This window comes from Ursus maritimus, unplaced genomic scaffold (assembly GCF_017311325.1).
Source record: "Ursus maritimus isolate PB19 unplaced genomic scaffold, ASM1731132v1 scaffold_4, whole genome shotgun sequence".
Lineage (NCBI taxonomy): Eukaryota > Metazoa > Chordata > Mammalia > Carnivora > Ursidae > Ursus > Ursus maritimus.
Genome location: NW_024426552.1, coordinates 56,243,033 through 56,267,021, shown reverse-complemented (window position 1 = coordinate 56,267,021; position 23,989 = coordinate 56,243,033). Strand labels below are relative to the sequence as shown.

General features: G+C 38.2%; 1 protein-coding gene across 3 annotated transcripts in view; it reads left to right on the top strand.

Annotated features, from left to right (window-relative positions):
• The window catches only part of BTLA (B and T lymphocyte associated), a 61,123-nt gene that overhangs the window by 25,239 nt on the left and 11,895 nt on the right, over positions 1-23,989 (top strand). For 2 of the 3 annotated variants that reach the window (XM_040621235.1, XM_008706592.2), the window contains 2 exons: positions 2,689-2,874; positions 18,202-18,525. In XM_040621235.1, coding sequence (XP_040477169.1) covers positions 2,787-2,874; positions 18,202-18,525 — 412 coding nt within the window. In that variant the 5' untranslated portion in view covers positions 2,689-2,786. Of the gene's footprint in view, positions 1-1,834; positions 2,875-18,201; positions 18,526-23,989 lie in introns of those variants that run through there. The other variant, XM_040621236.1, reaches the window with a different exon arrangement.

Genomic DNA, 23,989 nt, shown 5'->3' with positions numbered 1-23,989 from the left:
CCACCAATTCATGCTTGTTTTCCAAATATCCTTTCAAATCAGCTATCAGAATCCCTTTGGGAGATTCCCGTGAGGATCTCCTTCAATGGACATAGATAGGATCCGGAATCCCACCCAGTGTATAAAAAGTGCCGAGACTGATTCTACAGTGCAAGCATATTTGGAAACCATTGCTATCAAGAACATCGATGAGGAGAAGACGCCAAGCAGAACAGAAAAAGTTTTAAATGCTGGACTACATTTGTGGCAGAAGCTATGCAGTGTTTTTTGGGGTGCAAAAAGTTTTTAAACCAAGATTCCCTCTGGGCTGATGTTGTCTGATATCGGTGGTAAGCTCTCTCTAGGGTCCTGCATCTGTTTTGTGTTTGCTGTTTCTCTGACCCCCCCCCCGACATAAAAATATTGGAGAAAGTACAGCTGCTTCATGATTCATGAAAGCAACTGAATCTGTAAGTGAACTGAAGAATTTGCCCTGTATGTAGCTCCTAAGATGTTTGGAAATGAATTTCAAGAGGCCCAATTCTACTTGGCTTTTTGTCTTTCACAATAAAATTGGAGATAGATTCATGTTTTTAAAATTGTTCCTAGAACACAAAGCACTTTTTTAAATGTAGTAAATTCTTTAAAACTGTAGTAAATTCTTTAAATTTGCACATTTAAATAAAAAGTACAATTTTTCAATCAAACAGTACATGATTATAATGGGACAAGGGTCAGAATAGAAACGTAATTGCTAGATGAGGTAGAAATTTAAAGGAAAATTGACTTGTAGCTGAGCTAACAAACTTTGGAGCCAGGCTTCTTTCATTTTTTTTTTTTTAATTTTTATTAGAATGAAGACAGGAGACAGATTCTGAGGGAGGGTTCTGTCTACAGCGGGCTTCTCAGGACTCCAGCTGTGGAGGAATAGAGCCAGTCATGCTGATGAAAGTAACAAAATAGATATCTTAAAAAATACACTAGATGTTACATAAGGGTTTTTTCCCCAAATTTTATCTTATTAGCATGGGGTTTTTTATATGAAAAAAAATCCTTAAAATAGTAGATCAAAAAGGTTTTATGCTGAGATAAACAAAGTATATAACTTGTCTCTGGTTTGGGACAATATCCTGAGATCCTTGGCTACGGTTTATGACTTTTGACTTCTGGGACCAGTTTAAATGGACAATGAGCCTTGCCTCAGCTGCCACAGGAAGTTTGCATTTCACCTTGAGCATGGGAAAGAAAGTTGTGTAAATGCTGGGTAAATATTTCACAGGATGTTTACTTGGTAAGTAATGAATGTTCTAAGATAGGTACAAGTTGCTCTGTGTTAAACTGTGGTGGTGGAAATACATGAATATTTCAGTTCCAACACTAAAGACAGATATAGTACTGGTTCACTGCGCTCTTTAAAATCATTCATCTTGGGGCTTCCAACCATCACACAATGTCTGTTTAAATTAATAAATACAATGATAACTATTTTTTTAAACTTACGTACTTAAAACCATTGAAGTTTGACCTTGGAGAAAATCACCAGCCTCCAGGAGAAAGACACAAAATCAGCCTCTGTCAATGACCACAGATGTCACAAATCTAGATTTCTCATTTGGAATCTCAAATGGGTGAATTTAATTAGCTCCTATAATTAGAAGCACAGGGGTGCCTGGGTGGCTCAGTCAGTTAAGCATCTGCCTTTGGCTCAGGTCATGATCCTGGAGTCCCGGGATTGAACCCCAGACTGGGCTTCCTGCTCAGTGGGGAGTCTGCTTCTTCATCTGCCCCTCACCCCACTCATGCTCTCTCTCTCTCTCTCCCTCTCTTACTCTCTCTCAAATAAATACAATCTTAAATATATATACACACACACATATGTATATATGTATGTATAATTAGAAGCACAGCTAATTATTACAAGTAGCCTTGGAGAAAACAGTCCCATCTTGACCCTGAGCTATCTGATCTTGAACTTTTCCATTTCTCCCTTTTATTGCTTCTCTTCTATTTCATCCAGACAATAACCACATGAAGAATGTTGAAAATGAAAGTTTCCTTTAATTGGTATTCAAGATGTTAGTTCGGAACTTTATTATTTAGAGAGAGCACATGTAGCTAATATTAACAATGATCTTGTTCCATTGATATTTATCTACAGATTAAAGACACCTGCCCTTCCCTCATCTGTTGAGGAAGTGCTTCCTGTCACTCATATTCTCCATAACCTCAGATAAATCACTGGTATAATCACAATAAGCATTCTCATCTTGCCATGACATGATGTTTAGGAAGAAAAATCTAAAACCTTTTACATAAAAGAAGTTTCATAATCTCAAGCTATGAAAAGGGGGAAAAGGCATACTTACCATAGGTACTTTTTAGCATGAATTCCCTGACCTTAATTTGATTAAAATCTCAACCTAAAGATTGTGACAATATAGATTTCTTTAGAGTTTGATTTTTCATGTCAGTCAACTTGAATGAGAAAAACCTCAATGTGGGGCAAAAAGGGTGGTAAAGCGGAAGGAGAAGTTAAGGACTGAGCCGCTTTGCAGATCAGTGTTTGAAAGTGAACAGCCAATTTGACAAGAAGCAAAAACCACAGAATAGAGTACCATATCGTCTTTCTGTTCACGTTGTTTCACAAACGATTCAGGCTCTTCCTACTGTCTTCTGCCACCTCCTTGCTCTTCTCTATTTATTTCACAGATGTCTCTGAGGTAGATAACCAAGTCCAATCCTGAAGAATTCAAGGGAGGAAGAGAAGTCTACTTGTGAAGTTTTTCTGTCCCTGATATGCACCGGAGATGAAGACATCCCCCGGCATGCTTGGAATTGGGAAATTGTGTTGGGTGCTCTTCCTAACCCCACATCTGGTCATCTGGAGTATCAACGGTAAGGCACCTATGTAGATAATCTCTTGTTTTATTTCCCAGGGGGGTGGTGGCGGGAATGCTTTCACTTGCGGTGTTTATGTCAAGTGGATAATGGTGGATGAAACCATGTATTGAGATTTCTACAACTCACTGAGCACGTTCTAGAACATCAACCAAACAAGAACATGGGTTTCAAGTCATGGCTTGGCTGATTTTCTTAAAAACGTGTTCTGATGGTAAGAGAATTAGGCGGATGTTATAAATAAAGTACAAATTTATCACTACTACTAGCAAAAATGCTCTGGATGCCATCCTGACAATTGAATAGATTGTCTTTTCGAAACAGAGGCAAGCAGAGTGCGGTAGTGTCTCAGCTGGATGAATGTTGGATAACTGGGGTTGTACCTGACTCTGTGGTTACTCTTGAGTAATGTCACTAAACAGAGCTGCCCTATTTGCCTCAGTGGGGTGTGTGCCTGGAGAATACCGAATGAGAAAATGCTCAGAAATCGAGGATCAGGGGCGCCTGGGTGGCACAGCGGTTAATCGTCTGCCTTCGGCTCAGGGCGTGATCCCGGCGTTACGGGATCGAGTCCCACGTCAGGCTGTTCCGCTATGAGCCTGCTTCTTCCTCTCCCACTCCCCCTGCTTGTGTTCCCTCTCTCGCTGGCTGTCTCTCTCTGTCGAATAAATAAATAAAATCTTTAAAAAAAAAAAAAAAGAAATCGAGGATCGAAGCATTCTGTCATTGTTCCTATTAGGCTAAGAGAGAACGCTTCCTACCTGGGTGTCAGGTGGCATTGAAAACAGCTTGAGGTCTGCACAGATGATGTGTGGCCACCTCTGCAAAGATTTTATGGGGGCAAGAAACCAATTTCTTCCTTCCAGTGAGTTCATTTGCTCCCTTACATGGACACAGGGGCCCATATATTGGAAAGACTGTAAACAGCTAACAGAAGTTTCTGATTTTCTCAGGTCTGATTTCGAATCTCCTGCCTGGTTATCCCCACAAACACACATACTCTTACTGGTTTGTGTGCTATGGTTTTAAATCAGAAAATATGCTGACTGGAATACTCCATAATGTCATCTTAAATTCTGGAACTGCTTGGTTTGGAATTTGTCTTCATGATACTAGGATGGCACACAACCAAGTACAGAATAAAAATTCCCAGGCACCTAAGCATTTTTATATGTGCAAGTAATTTGGTACTACGTTGATAAGGAGCTTAGACGGCTATCTGGGTGTTTCATTTTCCATCAGATGCCTAAAATCACACAACTATAATTGGAGTCATATATTAAATAGAATTCTTACCAATTTGAAGAGCATATAAACTACCCTCTGTGAAATGGAGAAAAAGAATGTTCAGTGCTGGGGCGCCTGGGTGGCTCAGTCGGTTAAGCATCTGCCTTCGGCTCAGGTCATGCTTCCAGGGTCCTGGGATGGAGCCCCTTGTTGGGCTCCCTGCTCAGCGGGGAGTCTGCTTCTCCTTCTCCTTCTGCCCCTTCTCCTGCTTGTGCTTTCGTGCTCTCTCTCTCTGTCAGTCAAATGAATAAATAAAATCTTAAAAAAAAAAAAAAAAGAATGTTCAATACTATATCACACTGGGAGTTAGGTACATCTTCTATTCCCCTCCCGATGTGTTTACAAAGCTAGACTGGGGGAGGGAAGTTAGGACTGGGTTTGTTTACTGTCTCTGCCACTTACTGTGTGACCTTGGTCAAGTTTCTTATCCTCTCTTATCCTTAGTCTCCTCATTTGTAAGATAGAGATAATAATTGTACCTAAAATATGGGCCTATTGTGAAAACTATAAATGCAATAATATGGGTGAAGTGCCTGGTATAACAAGTGTACATAATAAAAGCTGATAAATGTTAATGGTGTTTTTGCTAATATTATTTTCACCAAGCAGCCCCCACAAAATTCAGTTAAATGGGAAATAAGTGTTAATATTATCGTTTAAAATGGTTGAGCTTTTAAAGCTAAAAAAAAAATGAACTAATAAAATACACTGCACAATGTATTTGACCCCAACTATAGAGAATCAAATTATTTGGAAAATGAAATGGAAAGCCTCAGACAAAGTGCCAACCAGGTCTATTGTAAAGTTGATAGATTGAAGCATTACTTGCATTAAATTAAGATACAGGTTGAGATAAATGTTTGGTGAGAGTTTTTCTGCCATACAGAGCTGATGGCTCCATACCTTAAAACCACATTAATTTTAACCTATTTATCTTGGGGATTTCCTGTGATTTACTTAATTACTGAATTCTTTACACTGGCACAGTTTCAAAATGCTTAAATTTTTATTTTTTTAATCTATAATTTATTTTTTCTTTTATTTTTATGGATTTCTTTCCCTCCACTTAAAAGCAATGTGAGATCTGTGTGTCTCTTCCCAGAAATGAGGTGCCTCTATCATAAGGTTGGAAAAAATGTTATATTCTCTATAAACTTATTTAAGGTCCTTGTTTATAATAAAGTTATGCTTGCTTGCTTTTTGTGTTTCTCAAAAAAAATTAGAGGGAACTCTGCCCCTTGGTATCTGGCTATGATTTCGATTCCTGTCCTAATGAAAGGAATAAAGGTGTCAGCACCTTCGTTTTGCACACAGATGGGCAGATTATACTGGGAAGAACTAGGCTACAAGTGGAGATGCATCACCAGGGACCAGCTCCCAGCTGTGAGGGTTTGGACCACTTGTTCAGTTGAGGATCAAACAAGGATTACGTCTCTAAGCAGGCCAGAGTACTGCAGTTAATGTCTGGCTACCACTTGGCACTATATATGATCTGAAATTAAGGCAGTAACAAATCTTTGCTGCTTATTGTGATTAAAAAAAAAAAAAATCCTAGTCTGGTCTAGTACTAGTGGCTCCTTAGGGTTTGCCTCCATCAAGAACATGTTAGTTAGGTCCAGTTCTCCATTTGGCTCTTGTCTGTGTCATCTTTCTCCTTCATTGTGATAGTTCAGTATGGTCCCTGGATCCATACCCCGCATGCCACTCAGATTGTCCCTTTACTGGGAATTGGCCATATCACCGGGTCAGAGCCGAAACAGGGCAGAAAGTGCTCTGTGCCTATCATTTTTTTGAAGTTCCTGTTTGATAACACAGTGTCTTTATCAGGCTTAATGCTATGGCTCTAGCTATTTGTTCCTATTGAAATGTGTACCTGGTATGCTGGAGGTAGAACTCATTCTTCTGCCAAATGCGTGTGTATTGTTACTGTAAAAATGCCTGCCACAAAATATGATTACCTTTTGCGTAAATGTCTAGGAAAATATTCTGCAGCTAAAGGACTTCTTGGATTAAGGCATGGAAAGATTAACCCGTGTGCTGATAAGAGCCTTGAACAGACTTTCCTAATCCTGAGAAGCTCTTTAATTGTTGCTTCCTCTGTCCCACTAGCAAAATTTCTTCTATTGTAGTGCTGAAGTCAATGCTGGTTATCTTGCTTTGCTGGGGCTTTCCTACTTAATTTTCATTTTTTGTGAGTTTCATCTTTACTTACGAGTTCCAGATTGTTGAAGGAAAAATGTTCACAGGCATTCATAATCAGGTTGCCAAATTAAATCAATCTTTTGCTGTGTTTCTTGGAAAGGCAGTGGCAGAGTGGTTAGGATCAGGGACTCTAGAGCCAGACCACCTGGATTACTGTCCCATCTCTGCCATCTACTGTGACTGTAACCTCTCTGGTTTTGTTTCCTCATCTAAACAATGGGAGGCAATATTGACACTGATCTTATAGGGTTGCTATATTAAGTGAATTAATTCTATACAACACTTAGAACACATTAATTTTAAACATTATATCTTGAGGATTTCCTGTGATTTACTTGATGCATCATTAAGTGCTGTGTAACTTTAGCTAATAATGTTTTTTTTTTTCTTTTAGTCCAAAATTTAATTAGCTTGATAGTTCCTCTCAAGTAGGATTGGGAGGCCATCTCTCGTTTGGGGTTGAGAAAAGTTGTCTATCAATAACTCTTGATATCATTATCTACAACCATCCACATTTACCAAGAAATAACAAGGCTTTGGTCATCATGTGACGTCAGTGACATTGCCTTTGTGAGCTGTTCTGTCGTATGCACTTTGCTTCACTTTTCTGATAGTCTCCAATCCCTTATCTCAAAATAAGCTCAATATTACCCACCTGTTGTTTCATGGTCATGGCCTCTGATTTACATGCTTATCTCTACAGAAGCAATTACCGTGTGCCTGTGCTGCATTTGCAGGGGTATCATTCTCGAATGCTCAGAATCTAAATTTGTCTAATTTGAGGTTCGCTTTGAACAGAGTCCAGGAGAGTGTTGAAACGGCCATCTGGGCCAGTCATAGGGAAACCCCAGGTTTAGCTGGTAGAGCTAACTTCTCCTTTTCTCCTTCCTGTTAGCCATATTTATCTTGTGAACACAACCTTGAACTTAACATATGTTATAAGCAGCTCATTGTCCAGAAATGGCTATAAGGCAGGCTGGGGCACTTAGGTTCTAACTGGGTGATTGAGGCCCTATTTAATTTTCTTCTACCATATTAGAAGAGGAGAATTAATACTGGGGTACAGCTGGCAGTTTCGGCTCACTTAGATATTGTTAAGTATCTTGTAGGGCTTTGAAAACGCCGGTGAATCTCAGTGTGATCTCTGTGGTAGAGTGCATTAAGAAGGGGAGGAAGTACCTGGGAAAGAAGTAGAGGCAGACTTTCCCTGTTTCTTTGCAGCAACACAGAACCCATGCTTACCCTGAGCATCCCAAGTAGCCACATTATCACTGAAGGCAATATTTAGAAGTACTTATATTGATTTCTGATAACAATGACAAAGGCTCTCTTTGATGCTACTGGCCATGGTTTCTAAGGTATGCTTTAGGCTTTTCCTGTGCTACTTTTCTTCCAGAAGGCACTGTGATCAAGGTGGAGGGCCTAGTATTTCTGAAGGACAGGGCCTCCCTGGAGCAGGCAGTCAAAGTCTTCCAGAACTATTATCTAAATTGTCAATATGAGTCATTGTTCTTTAGGGCTCATAAAACTGGCTAAAAGTGTTTGCTACTCCACAGAGAGAATTGCAGAATTGGCCAACAAACACTCCACTAAATACTCATTCTTGTAGAATGGGGTGGGCAGGACTCTGCAGAAAGGGAACACATGTGAATCCTTTGGCTGGAGAGACAAAGTCAGTGACCAATAGGGTAGAACCACAAGGGCACATTTGTCGCTTGGTAGAGATGTAATGGAAAGTACTGAAAGAAATCTTGGAAAAGTATACAAAGACAAAGGTATTTTTACTTCCCACCTTTGACCAAGGCCAGCCTTGCTGGTTAGTATAATTCTTTTTTTTATTTTTTATTTTTATTAGTACTTTTTAGAGGAAAAGGGGCAGAGAGAGAGAGAGAGACTTTTAAGCAGACTCCACGCCGAGTGTGAAGCCCAACACGGGGCTCAATTTCATGACCCTGAGATCATGACCTGAACCAAAATTGAGAGTCAGACACAACTGATTGAGCTACCCAGGTGCCCCTGGTTAGTATAATTTTGTAAGATTTCATCTCTCATACAAAAGGACATTTTTCTATGGGATATACTACCTTTTCTATGTCTATTATATTTGTTTGTCCAATGTATATGCCAGTCATTATGCATCACTGCTGATCCTTGACTCCGTTGGGAATAATTGCTCAGAGCAGAGGCACTTGGGGCAGACCTTCTGGTTTCCATCTTGTCTCTTCCACCTGCAGGCTTTGCTCGACTACTGTGTCATTTCCCTAAATTCATCCTAAGAAATAATAATACCTGATTTTTTTGTTGTTGTCTATTACAAACCAAGCATAATGCTAAGAACTCTTCTTATGTGTTCTTATTTTCTTCTACAACTACCCTGGCAGATTAGAGCTTTTGCTTAGGAGTTAGCCAGGCCTGGGCTCAAGTCCTGGTCCTGGCTCTGACTCCCACCAGCTGGTTGTCTTCAGCAAATGGCTTAGCTTCTCTAATACTTGGTTTCTCCAGCTTAAAAATTAAGATAATGATTTTAAGTACCTGATAAGATTTTAAGGACCAAATGAGATGATGTATGGTACCTAAGAGTGAAAACCACATCATAAGAACTCAAAAATATTAGTTATATCCCTATCTTCCTCCCATTAGGAGGATCTAGGGTGGGTCTGCAGCACTTTGATAATGTGAGGTGCTATGTGCTTCTGAGCAAGGGACAATGAATGTGAAGTATGTGAAGTGGTGATTCTGGAAGTGATCCCCCAAATGTGACTTACTCTATCCATGTGCTGTCTGACCTGATGAGCACTAATGCTCTCTCTGTGTCCTGTCTTTTAATATCTCAAGGAGGGGAAATGGCACAGGTACTTTGTGAACTTTGCTGACTGTTGGACAAAGCTATGGCAAATACTAAAAAGACTATTTCAAGACAAAACAATTTTAAACTTATCCCAAACTAGATAAAACCAAGAGATGGCTTAATAAGACTAGTTTGAAAAAATAGTCTTCAAATTTTCCCCCAAATAGTCATATCACAGAATGAGAAATTCTAGTGCTGGAAGAAATTGCTTCGAAGTGTGCTAAATAAATACCACATGAAAGCAAACTTTAAGAAAGTTATTACATACCAGTATAATGAGATTTTTAAGGAGGAAATGGTAATCAATTTTCTCGTTTCTTGTCCTTTGTTTTTTAAGCAAAGGGAATGAGTTTGGATTCATACTATGTACATCCTTGTTGTGAAGTTTATTCTTTAATTCTTTCCAGTTCCATTTTTGCTAAAGGAACTTTATGTCAATGTGAGTCTGTCTCTCTCTCTCTCCGTTTGTGTGCATGCTTGCATGTATGTGTTTAGACAGGGAAGAGATGCCTACCCCCATCTAAAGACCAGTATCAGACAATATCCACAGAGAAGAAGAAAAACCTGAACCATTATTTCATACTATGTCTATGTCTTTGATCCATATTACACTGCATGTAGTTTGTCAGGTGGATGTATATGAAGCTCTCTCATCTCATGGTAGGGACTGAGGCTCCCAGTTTTTTTGTACCCCTAAGATCATGACACAGGGTTTGGCTTAGATTACCAATGGTCACTCTTTACAATAGAAAGTCTGTTTTAACCTTGCACGCGTACATCAAGTTTCTCGGATATTCCTAGCACTTCTGGGGGTATCTGACTTATGTAGTAGGTTTGTTTACCACACAGTTAAAGTTGTAAACTTGATGCACACTACATAATACATTTAATTAGTGATGTCTATATGTCCACCACCTTCATCTCATGGCACCACATTGCTGATTTTCGGAGTCTATGCCAGCTAGCTTATGATGAGAAGTGTGCCACATGGGCTTTCTGATGCTGTGATGTAATTCCTTAAGTGTCCAGGAGGATGTGCTTCCAGAACCTCTGATGTGTGATTCCATGGCCGCCATTGCTGTGCGTTAATTGGCCTTGACTTTGTTCAACCCACTGCCTCAAGGGGACCCCTGACCGCATACCAATTTGCAGGGAAACAAGCACTTGCTTCCCTTCCCTGGGGGTTCATCAGATCTCCCTCACCGTCCGCCACCCTGGCCCTCGAAAGTAAGGCAGATTGTGCCACCAGGATCCTCAGGAGACTTGTTTTCCTCCTAAGTCTGAAGACTTCCCTCCTTCTGCAGTCTCCTTACCATGTATCTGAAGTTTGGGGGATTTTTTTCTGTCTATCATAGTATCTTCTGACAGAAGCTAAAATCCTGCTTCACACCACAGAAAATTATTGATGTATTACACCTTTCATGATAATTGTGGTTTTCAAAAATTATTTATTGACACTTTTATGTTTAACTCTGTCACAGCTCAAATCAAGGCAGTCGACCTTCATTACAGTCATTCATTTCTTTCAGTAAATGTAATCATATTGAACTTTCCATGCATGTGTAAGAATTTTTCAATGGAGCAAGAGTGAATCTCAGTTGGGATTTTCCTCGTGGTAACAGTTATAATCAAGGTGCACGGTCTTTAAAAATTAGAAATATTTGTACTTTACATATGCTTCATAATCACGAAACTTTTTTTTTTTAAAGAGCTAATAGGTCTCACAAATTATCTACCCTCCCTCGCTCCTGGTGGTATTTACACCTGCAGCTACCCTTGCTCAACTGCAAGGTACTGGCCCGTGGAGTTATTTGTGGCTGGCATGCCTTTCTGATTGGCTGATCCAGGTATCTGGATGACCACAGAGTATCACTTGTTAAATATTTTGAATATCACCCCTGAGTGGACATAAATCAGGCCGTCCCACAGTGTATACTTGTAAGGTCTAGATTTTCTTTAGTGGTTATAACTTAACCACTGTGGGGTATATTGAGACGCATACAGTCTTCACCTCAGTGCCCTGTAGGCCACCTTTGTAATAGCTCAGATGTGTCTGCTCTGCTCCCTTAGTGCGTAGACAGCATTAGTCAGAGTTGTGAACAGGAAATTTTTCTCTTCCTGAGCTCTCTTTGTTCAGTCTCAGGCTACTTCGGGCCGTCTTCCTTTCGTACTAAGGCCACCTCCTGCTGCAGAGACAGGTACTATCTCATCAAGAAAGTCGTGGCCCTGATAGGAAGACAGATGCATAAACACATATTTAATTATAAAGGAATGCTTTGTGTCATGCAGAGCAGCATGGCACATTCACAGAGTGGGGGGAGGTCCAGTGAAATTGGGTGGCTGGAGGATGGGGGTGGGGTGAGTTTGCAAAAGGAAGTAGGGGTTAAATTTCATTTGATGGAGTTTAGACATTTCCTGCAGGCACTGAAGAGTCTCTGAAGGGTTTAAGGCACAAAATCCTTCTGTTGGATTTTCATTTTGAGAATACAAACTGTGACAGTGATGTGGAGAATAAATGGGGTTGGGGGAGGGGAACAAGGCCAAGTTTGGAATGTAGAAGACTAGTTGGTGGGCTGTGACAATAATGCACATGAAACTAAATAAGACCCAAATTAAGGCAGTTTTATGGAAGCAAATTTGCAAGACATTTTGGATGCTGAATCAACTTAACTTGATGACTGATATAATGGGACAGGAAAGAGGAAAGAAATCAAGAGGGCTCCCAGGTTCTGGCCATGTCAGATAGTAGGTGATGGTATCATATTGTGGTAATAGAATGTGGACCAGATTTGCCCGTGGGCGGATTTGGGCCTGGAGGGTATTCAACCTCCTCCTTGGAGCCTTACCTGATTGACCTGGCCAGAGGGCTCTCTCCCTCTTGGAAATTTGAAAGCTCTGAGGGATTGTATCTTGTTAAGGATAAAAAAAAATCTGAAGGGAAAATTGAAGAGCAATGGAAGTCTCTTTTTGCGTTCCCTTTGCACTAGAAACTATCACTGTTACTAAGTAGCCATAGACAGGGTGATGTCCACACCCCTGGGTCTGGGCAAAAAGGGAATACATTATCTGTACAGAATTTAAAAACAAATAAAGCTACTTTGAATTATCACCATGGGCCAGCAATTCTGAATAATATCAGTGATAAAATACTCCTCCCCTCAAAAATATTTTTGGTCTTCTAAATAATTACTATAGTTATTCCTGGGTTTTAATGATATGTATGTAAGTTTCAAAGTAGCACATTTTTAGTACTTCCCCTTTGATAAACATTGCGTTCTCCACGAAAGCTACCTCAGAGAACTTCCCAGTTACAGAGCTGGCTCTGGACACACATACAGTTTCATGTGTTCATTTCACGAGTTAATTTATAATGTTCAGAATCACCTGAGCTTGCTTCAGGCAGTTGTGTCTCTGATCCCGACATAGTCCTTCATTTCAACAGATTTTAAATAAATAACACCACCACAGCAACTATGGAGCCAAAGAAACAGAATGTGAGCCATTCCATTGCTTTCATTCTGTGCAACCACATCAAATATTTATTTGTTTAAAATCTAAAAGTGAAACAGCACAAACGGTGTGGTGTAATTTGTTTTCAGGTATGAACTTTAGTTTTGAAGTTTAAAACTTCATGTTTTATTGAATAATATCTATACAACTGAAATGTGTTCTTCTACTTAAAGTGTTGTTTTAAAATTAAAGAATGAATCAAAATAAAGCTTCACATTTGTGGTGCAATTTAGTAATTGCCTAAATTGTACCTTTTGGACAATTTCAGTTCTAATAAAATTCATTTATTAGCTACTGGAAAATTATTTATATCGACTACTATATCAGACTGTAACTAAAGGATCAAAGTTCACACTGTTTCAGTAGTTACAGAACTATTAAGTAAGTAATTTCGTGCACTTTTCCTTTTTTGATTCTAATATTTAAAAAATTTTTTTTAACTTCCATGGTTTTATGTATAAAGTTCAATGAAAGGAAATATTCACTGTCTGTATTTCTTTTATGGCCATTTTATTGTTCGTTTCAACTCATGCTCTCTGAAAATATTTTTCCATACAGAGGAGGGGTTGTTAGAAATGGTGCACTCTGGGCATCAAATATACTAGGTATACCCTGGTCATGGAATATGTGTGCTGTAACAAACAGTCATGGCTTTCGTAAAGATTTTTAAAATATAAGTCGTCCAGGGCACCTGGGTAGCTCAGTCAGTTAAGCTTCTGCTTCAGCCCACATTATGATGGAGTCTGGGGATCCAGCCCCACATCTGGCTCCCTGCTCAGCCGGGAGACTGCTTCTCCCTCCACCCCTCACCCTGCTCATGCTCTCTTTCTCTCAAATAAATAAATAAAATCTTAAAAAACAAAAACAAAAATGTAAGTCTTCTGAAACCTCTAGTGACTTAAAAAGGGATACTTCACCATACAAAAGCCAGAGGATGGTAGAGGTTTCATCCTTTCACTGCATATCTTTATTTGAATTATTTTAGCATTGAAAATTCCCTACCATTAGCTATCAATGTTTGAGAATAACAGCAGAACAACTAATGTTGGTTGATACATCCCATCCAAAAGCAACTGGGTTCCTCACCTCTCTTTAGAAAATGCTTTTTTGACAAGACAAACCCCTCGGGGACACTTTTGATTTCCTGAATGTCATGAAATAGCCGTACAGAATTCAGGACAAAGTGTCCTGCAAAGTGTCAATATGGCTGTCTGATGAAGAATTAGAATTGTGCCATTTAGCTCTGTGCAGCATTCCTGCGCTACAAACATCCGTTTGAGTCTCAGGGGGATGGGAAGTATTAATACCCTCTTTGAACAAAGAGCAGTCCTCTTGATGACTTTTAATGCCTGTTGGCAAGCCTGCATTCATCTATTCATTCCAACATTCAAGAAGAATCTCTGTGCCAGCCAACATGACAGCCAGTGATCCTCACCCTGCTGATAAGAATATGCAGGAACCACAGCGATGTTTCCATAATACCATTGGGAGTCAGTGATGTGGTCAGGACCATCAGCGAGCTCTCCTCCTTTCTTACCCCTGCTCTGTGCATTCCCCCCACGCACATAGCCACATAGGCTGGGACTAGAAGGGATGTTCGCATGTGCTGCTAGCATTGGGTGACAGCCTGATGGCTAAATGGAAAGGCAACATAGACTTAGGCCTGGTTTTATTGTGTCAGTCACACACTGAAGGAGGTGAAGTTGTGGATACATTTGCATAGGGGAGGATGGTGGGTAAAAATTTTCCTGTTTTCATCCTGTTTTACAGAAATTGAGGTCCAGGGAGACTGGGTGGCTATCTCAACTTCACACAATGTGTTAGTATTTGAGTAACCATGTTTGAATGAATATTCTAGTTTTTAGGTATTTACATGACTTTTATAAATACCCCAAAAGAATCAGGCTCTGTGTTTTCTCGTGGTGAATAAGCGGAGTTTAAACGTGGCCCACCTAATGCTAACCGCCTTTATTCTGAAACAACCTGTGGTCTCCATGTCACTATGTGAGAAACCCATGATCAGGTGTGTATCAATTCCCTGAATCTGCCGTGAGATTCCTGGCTTCTCTGCCTTTGCCCTTCCTTGTCCTCGGGCTTAAAATATCTCCCCTGTCACTTTCACTGCTCTGATTATCAAAGGGTTACTCATTTACTATGGTTCAGCTCAAGTATAACCTTTCCATTAAGCCTTTTCCCAATAGTCCCAGCTGAGGTTAATCCTCTGCACACCCAAGCTAAGTCTGCACCTCTTTATAGTGTTATTTCATTCTCCCATCCGTCAAGCATCTTTATTTCCCATTAGAAGGCAAGCCCCTTGAAGGAAGACACCTTGTCTTATTTATTTCTATACTCCCTACCGACTAACATACAAGGACATACAGGGTCCCTCTGAGCCCTGCTTTCAGCTCAGATAAATTTGAAGATAAAAAGAGTGGTAGATAGTAAATTTATTCTGGGAAAGTGGCTTTGTCAGTTAATCTCGTCTCGACAAGTAAATGTTAAGCTCCTTGAGGGCCAGAAGGCCTCTTTTTGTTTTCCACAGTGTTGGCACTCAGTTCTAGGCCCCATAAACTGGCTGATTTATCCAAATCCAGGTACATGAAAAGGGAAGTTAGGAGGCTGAGGTAGTCTATTAACTTTAGTGGGGGGAATGGAGTTCTGGAAATGTGAGTTTCACTTGGCTTTTCTGCCTCTGGCCTCTTCGCTTTCTTGTTGCAGGTCTAACCACATCCAGGTGTTACATTGTTAGGCACTTCCTTTTGGTAAATTATCTTACCCTTCCTCTTCAAGTTTTTGAGAACTTCATCCTTATACCTTGGCTTTTAGTTTGCTTTCATTTTTATTTTGAATTTTTGGAAGCAACTGAATTAGTGAGTCTTAAAGTGAACTCGTTTGAGTTTCAATGCATTTATAAATGTATAAATATTTGCAAGTTTCTAAAAGTTCTCCACAGTTCTCAGTCTGGTTCCTGGAAACTCAATCCAGTTTCTGAACAGAGGTTGATGAGATGTGAACAGAAATTATACTGAGAGGTTTTTTGGAGGTTAGGAAATAGCTCAAAATGAGAATATTTATGCTGGCAAGGGTGTAGATATAAAGTGGAACATTCAGCTAAGTAGAGCAGCATGTGCAAAGCAGGGCCAAAAGCTGTGTCCTCCACCTCAACATCCGAGTCGCCCTCAGTCTGCTTTGTCCTTAAAAGAGAGTTTAAGGCTATTGTCTCAGTTATGCTGATGTGAGACCATACATCTGTTCAGAAGAACGCCTGGAGATAAGTGAAAGAAATTAATGAAGGGGATGTATTTGATATATTGCTAAGAGGGTAGTTCAAAATGGGGTAAGAAAGAGCCAAGAAAAAAAAAAAAACCATAAGGATGTAGGGAAAGGAACTTAAAGAGAAAACACTCTTAAGACCTTAGCTCTAATGGAAAAATAAAAAGGTATGAACCACTATAGAATTCTTAACTAAAAAGAATGACTGATTGTAGTTATTTTGTTTTACCAGCACAAGGGGTCAGTTCAATAGTAGAATATTCTATGATTTAATACACTCGTGATGTAACTGATGCAAAAAAAATTAAGTGGTTGTCATAAATTGGTGCCGTTTTCTTGCTCATGTGCATGAGTCTCCAAAGGGACAATATAATCCAACAATTATCAAAGAATGAATACTTTCATATAAATATACATTCTAAGTAATTGAAGTTTGCCCCTTTGGAGGCCAAAATGTTTTCTGACATAACCATTTCTGATGAAATTCTTTGTAAAATGGATTGAACTCTTCTTTGTTTCAAGAAATGGATACATTAAGTCTAATTGAAAGTTTTGTTGTTGATTCAACCTTCTCATTATGAATATAGTTATTACTCTGTATGATATAATACAATTATGCTCTCTAAGCTAATTAAGAAATGATAATGGAATTATAAGGATTATGTATAAAGTGAGATGAGTTTGCGTTCTTGAAATATTTATTTTTACATGTTCAGAGAACACTTCTTCTTCATATTTCTTGGTTCTCAATTACATCCTAGATGTTGAGGTTTTCAGGTAAATACTTCCATGGTAAGTTAAGGGTAGTAGAAATTATTCAATAATAATAGATAATTCTAAAAGTTCTTTTTTCTTGGCTGCAGATTTTATATGCAATTGACAATTACTAACAGAAGGTTCATAGAAGATAACAGAAAATCTTTTTCCAAAAAAAAATCTTTTTCTCCCCACCAAAACAAAGGGAGGCAACTTCCTGTATGTTAGGCCAAAAGAGGTGCATCACTGTTCCTCCTCCGCCTTTGGAAGACAAAACATTCATATTATGTCACAACATCCTATCTTCCAACAATTATCTTGAGTTGCATGTGTCCTACAGAGAAAAAGTCATGGAAAAAATTTCAAGGCAGCACTAAAGCCTTTGAGAAACAAGTAAAGAAAATTTCTAATGCCAAGTATAATAGGGAAATAGTTGTCCACAAAAGTTCCTCCCTCCCACTTACTGGAACATAGCAGAGCTAGTAATAGAAAATGTGATTACTACTCAAGGAACAATAACAGAGTAATGGTTAATGAATTATAGACTAATGGACTATAGTATGAGTTTAAGTCTTGATTCTCCTAATTATTAATATATAACTTTAGGCAAATGTTTTACTACCTGTAAGATAGGTGTCATAATAATATATTTTTTTTGCTGTGAAGAATAAATGAGTTGAAATATTTAATGTTTTTTTTTTAAGATTTTATTTATTTATTTGAGAGAGAGAGAGAGCACAAGCAGGGGGTGGGCAGGGAGAGGGAGAAGCAGGGAGCCTGATGTGGGGCTCAATCCCAGGACCCCAGGATCATGACCAAGCAGAAGGCAAATGCTTAACTGACTGAGCCACCCAGGTGTCCCTATTTAATGTGTTTTGAACAGCCCCTGGAATATAATAATTTATTGACCAGAAATTGTTATTATTTGCTACCATTGGAGTAGCTACAAAATAATAAAATAAAATAAAATTTTATAATAATAAAAATATCAGTAGTATTTTGGAAATTGAGGAAATTATTGAACAATTGAGGAAATTTGTTTTTCAACAAATAATGTGTGCCTACTATGTACCAGACACTCTGCTAATAAGGGTTAATATACTGAAAAATGTTATTGTGGGGGACGCCTGGGTGGCTCAGTCAGTTAAGCATCTGTCTTTGGCTCAGGTCATGATCCCAGGGTCCTGAGATGGAGCCCCACGTCAGGCTCCCTGCTTAGTGGAGAGCCTGTTTCTCCCTCTCCCTCTGCCACTCCCCCTGCATGTGCACTCTCTCTCTCTGTCAAATAAATAAATAAAATCTTAAAAAAAGAAAAGAAAAGAAAAGAAAAATTGTATCTGGGAGAATTATAAAATCATACTTGAGAAATCTTTGGCAGAAACAGTTGAGTGGCAAATAACTGGTCTTTCTAGAGCATATTTGATTTTAATTTTGTTTTCATCTTTCAGGGGAAAAATCATGTAATGAACAACTGTATGTAAAGAGATATTCCATATACACTGTCTCAGCAGGGAATTCATTCGATCTGAAATGCCCTGTGAAATACTGTACTAACAGACCTACTGTGATCTGGTGCAAGATTGAAGGAAAAAGCTGTTTATCTCTTGGGTATAAACTTCAGGGATACACAACTTGGAATGAAAAGGAGAATACTTCAGTTTTTATTCTGCATTTTAGTCACATACTTCCTGGTGACACTGGTTCATACCGCTGTTCTGCAAATTTTTCATCTGGACTTGTTGAAAGCCATTCAGTAACCATTAATGTGACAGGTGAGTTCTACACACCAAGACTATATCATATTTTTTCATCATGTTTTAAGGAAAAGGAGGACCCAGATTCTCAAGTGATTATGTTAGACACTGAAGTCATGTAAATTGGAAAGTTGCCACACTCCTGCAGATTGCAATCTATGTGAGCAAGCGTGTGTGTAAATTTGGGGCGAGGTAGAGAAAAATAGAGAAAAAAATATAATAAAAGTTACTGTTCTTGCCTTTAGAAGGTATAGCATTTATTTGATAAATCCAAAAGTAGATCACTGAAATATGGAAAAAATTATCAAGTGAATACCAATAGTAGTAGACAGCTCTCTGTTTTTTGTCATCTTTTCCTTTTATTTTTTCTTCCACTTACCAGTTCTTGACTTTTACTGATAATAAATCCTTGAAGCTATATTTGTGGTGCTCAGACAATTATACACTTGTTAGTAATTCATAGTTTGCACAGAGAACAAACTGTCCACAAATAACCCTGACTCCCTGATGAGTTTTGAGGATGTTCATAGCTTTAGCTGCCTTCCCAGTCTCTCCTGGAGGACCTCAATAGGCTCAAACATCAGGAGAATAGGTTGAGGTTAAGTTGGGCAAAACCAAACTGAATAAAACATGGAAAGCAAACAGAGAGGAATAGAAGAAAATAAATGAACATGTTTAATTTATGAGAATCCCACATCATACTCCATGGTAAAAGATTGAAAGCTTTTCTTCTTAGAACAGGAAGAAGAGGGGCACCTGGGTGGCTCAGTTGGTTAAGCATCTGCTTTCACCTCTGGTCATGGTTCTGGGGTCCTGGGATCAAGCCCCACATCCAGCCCCATATCCAGCCCCACATTAGGCTCCTTGCACAGCAGGAAGCCTGCTTCTCCCTCTCCCTTTGCCCCTCCCCCTGCTCATGCTCACTCATGTGCTCTCTATCTCAAATAAATAAAGAAAAAAAAATCTTAAGAAAAAAAAAAGAACAGGAAGAAGATGAGGCTGTCTGCTTTTGCCGCTTCTATTCAGCACTGAACTAGAAGTTCTAGCCAGAACACTTAGGCAAGAAAAAAGAAATAAAAGGCATCCAAATTGGAAAGGAAGAAGTGAAACTACATCTATTCACAGATGACATGATTTTATATAGAGAAAATCCTTTAAAATCCACAAAAGCTACTAGAGTTAATAGATAAATTCAATGAGGTTGTATGATCAGCTAAAAAAATCAGTGGTATTTCCATACACTAGCAATGAACAATCTGAAAAGGAAATTTAAAAAAATTCTATTTGTAGTGACCTCAAAAAGAATAAAATAAATTTACCTGGGAGGCTTAAGATTTATACCCTGAACAAAACATGGCTGAAAGAAATTAAAGAAGAGGTAAATAAATGGAAAGACATGCCATAGTCACATTGGAAGACTTAAAAATATTAAAAGACTTAATATTTCCCAGATTGATCTACAGATTCAATATAATTCCCATCAAAATCCCAACAAACTTTTTTTTTTTTGCATAGATGAAAAAGCTGATCCTAAAATTCACATACAGTTGCAGTGACCCAAATAACCAAAAAAAAAATCTTGCAAAAGAAGAGCAAAGTTGGAGGACTCACACTCCTTCATTTAAAAATTTGCTACAAAACTACAATAATTGAAACAGTGTGGTACTGGCATAAGATAGATATACAGATCAATAAAATAGAATTAAGAATCCAGAATAAATCCATACATCTTTGGTCAATTGACGTTTGTTTAGCTTTTTTTTCTTCCAAGATTTTATTTAAATTCAAGTTTATTACCATATAGTGTAGTATTAGTTTCAGGAATAGGATTTAGTGATTTATCACTTACATATAATACCTAGTGCTTATCACAAGTGCCCTCCTTAATGCCCATCACCCATTTAGCCTATCCCTCCCACCTCCCCACCAGCAACCCTCAGCTTGTTCTCTGTAGTCAAGAGTCTCTAATGGTTTGCCTCCCTCTCTATTATTATCTTATTTTATTTTTCCTTCCCTTCCCTGACGTTAATCTGTTTTGCTTCTTAAAGTCCACATATGAATGAAATCATATGGTATTTGTCATTCTCTGACTGATTTCTTTCACTCTAGTTCCATCTACATCATTGCAAATGGCAAGATTTCATTCTTTTTGATGGCTGAGTAATATTGCATTAAATATATATACCACACCTTCTTTATCCATTCATCAGTCAATGGACATTTGGGCTCTTTCCATAATTTGGCTATTGTTGATAATGCTGCTATAAACATTGGGGTACATGTACCCCTTTGAATAAGTTTTTTTATAACCTTTGCATAAATACTAGTAGTGTGATTGCTGGGATGTAGGGTAGTTCTATTTTTAACTTTTTGAGGAACCTCCATACTGTTTTCCAGAGTGGCTGCACCAGTTTGCATTCCCACCAACAGTGTAGGAAGGTTCCCTTTTCTTTGCATCCTCACCAACATCTGTTGTTTCTTGAGTTTTTAATTTTAGCCATTCTGACAGGTGTGAGGTGGTTCAAGATAAAAAGCTTCTGCACAGCAAAAGAAGCAATCAACAAAACTAAAAGGCAGCCTATGGAATGGGAGAAGATATTTGCAAATGACATATCCAATAAAGGGTTAGTATACAAAATTTATAAAGAACTTATCAAACTCAACACCCAAAAAATTAATAATCCAATTAAGAAATGGGAAAATGACATGAATAGACATTTCTCTAAAGAAGACATACAAATGGCTAACAGACACATGAAAAAATGCTCAACATCACTCATCATCAGGGAAATACAAATCAAAACCACAAGGAGATGGCCACTTGACTTTTAACAAGGCTGCCAGACCCATTAAGATGGGAAAAAGATAGTTTCTTCAATAAATGATGCTGAGACAATTGGATACCCATTGCAAAAGAATGAATTTGGACCTCTACTTCATATAACATACAAAAATAAGTAAAAAAGGATCAGATATTTCATATAAGAACTAAAATAATAAAATATATGTTTGCATAAAATATTAATACAATGTTTCCTTAAGGAAATCACAGAAGTAGATCTTCACGATCTTGGATTTGTCAGGTTTTTTTGATATAACATCAAAAGCATAAACACAGAAATAAATAAATTGTACTTCATAAAAATTAAAAACTTTTATACATCAAAGGGCACTATCAAAAGAATGAAAAGATAACCTATGGAATGTAAGAAAATATTTAAAAAATCGTATATCTGATAAGGGACTAGTACCCAGAATATATAAAGAAGTCTTACAACTCAACAACAAACAGATAAGCAACCCAATTAAAATGGGTGAAAGAGTGAATAGACGTTTCTTCAAAGAAAATATATAAATGGCCAATAAGCACATGAAGGAATGCTCAATGTCATTAGTCATTAGGGGAATGCAAATCAAAATCACAATGAGACACTACTTTACACCCACTAGGATTACTAGAATTTTTTTTTAAATGGAAAATAACAAGTGTTGACAAAGATATGGACAAATTGAAACTCTTATACTAGCACTGGTGGGAATGTAAAATGATTAAGCTGCTTTGGAAAAGGTCTGGAAACCTTTCTTTAAAAGATTAAACATAGTTACCACAAGACCCAGTGATATCCAAGTGAAATGAAAGTATATGTCCACATTAAAACTTGTACATGAATACTTACAGCAGCACTATTCACAAAAAACAAGAAGTGGAAACAATCCAAATGTTCATCAACTGATAAATATGTAAAGAAAATGTGTTATATCCATACAATGGAATATTATTCAGACATAAAAAGGAATGAGGTACTGATATATGTTACAAATAGATGAACCTCATGGGGCGCCTGGGTGGCACAGCGGTTAAGCGTCTGCCTTCGGCTCAGGGCGTGATCCCGGCGTTCTGGGATCGAGCCCCACATCAGGCTCCTCCGCTATGAGCCTGCTTCTTCCTCTCCCACTCCCCCTGCTTGTGTTCCCTCTCTCGCTGGCTGTCTCTATCTCTGTCGAATAAATAAATAAATCTTTAAAAAAAAAAAAAAAAAACAAATAGATGAACCTCAAAAACATTATGCTAATTAAAAGAAGCCAGACACAAAAGATTACTATTGTATGACTGTTTATATGAAATACCCAGAAGAGAAAAATCCATAGAGATAGAAAGTAATTAATGGTTACCAGGAACTGGCAGAAGGGGATAATGGGGAGTAACCACTTAATGTGTATGGAATTTCCTTTGGGGATAATGAAAATGTTCTGAAACTAGATAGTGGTGATGGTTGCACAACTGTGAATGTCTTAAATACCACTGAATTGTATGCTCTCAATGATTAAAATAGTAATAGTTATGTTAATATGTATTTTACCAAGATAAAAAAATACTTGGATCAAAGAATATCACCCTTTAATTAAAAGAAATGAAATGGAGCTTGTTTTGTGGCCCATAAACTGACCTTGAAGATTACTGCAGAAGAGAAGTTTCAAAGAGCTTTGGTGCACTGGCAGCATGTCTGAAATCTACATGCAGACTTAGGCAGTTACTTCTATGGACACCATTCATATGAATGCACACTTTGGAGTCAGTCTTTTAACTTCCTTAAAGTAGCCCAATGAAGGAATCCATTTCAATCCCTTTAAAATCTTTTAGATCACTTTAAGACCTCTGAAAGCAGCCTAGTAAGGGGATGTACAGTACTCTAGAGCTAGCTGCAACCCTCTATTATGAAACCTGGAAGTGTAGAAGGGATTTATGGCAGAGTTATCTGCTTTTGCAAATGTAGGGTCAAAACCAAAACTAATTGCCAGCAACTGTCTGCGCACTGGCTTATAAACCACTTTGGAATGGCAGCTGTGTCTTAAACATCATTGCTTCTCTACAAATAGAAGGCATAGTGTATAGCACATGGTAGGTGCTGAATAAATATTTCTTTATAATTCTTAAATGAATTAAATGACAAAATCTATGCAAAGTGAAACAATTGCCTTTAACAACCTGGAGAAGCTTATATTGAAGATTACGGAAAGAATGCTTTCTGGAGAAAATTGCACTATTAATTCACATGATGAGATATTGAATTTTTAAAGAACTATTAATTTTTTAACTGGCAAAATAAATGATAAAAATGAGCCAAACTTGCAAAACATTACTCCCAGGATATTAATCATATGATGAAATATACAACAATTAAACACTACTAGATTATTTATATATGTTAATATAATGTATAATAAAATTAAATGCAGTGGCATTGAGTTCACATTCCTTGAAAAAGCTGCCTTCTTGTGTAATTCTCTCTTCCTTCGTGGGAGCCAATCCCCTTCTGTACAAGAGGGAGGAATTTAACCAGTGTCAGGGGCAAGCCAATAATGACTTCTGACATGGAAGTGTCCCAGGGGTGTTACTGTGTCTCCTCTGCCCCATATTGGGGTCATTCCATGGCCACTACAGATGGTTGTACAGTTTGTGAAGTGTGTAAAGGTGCCTGTT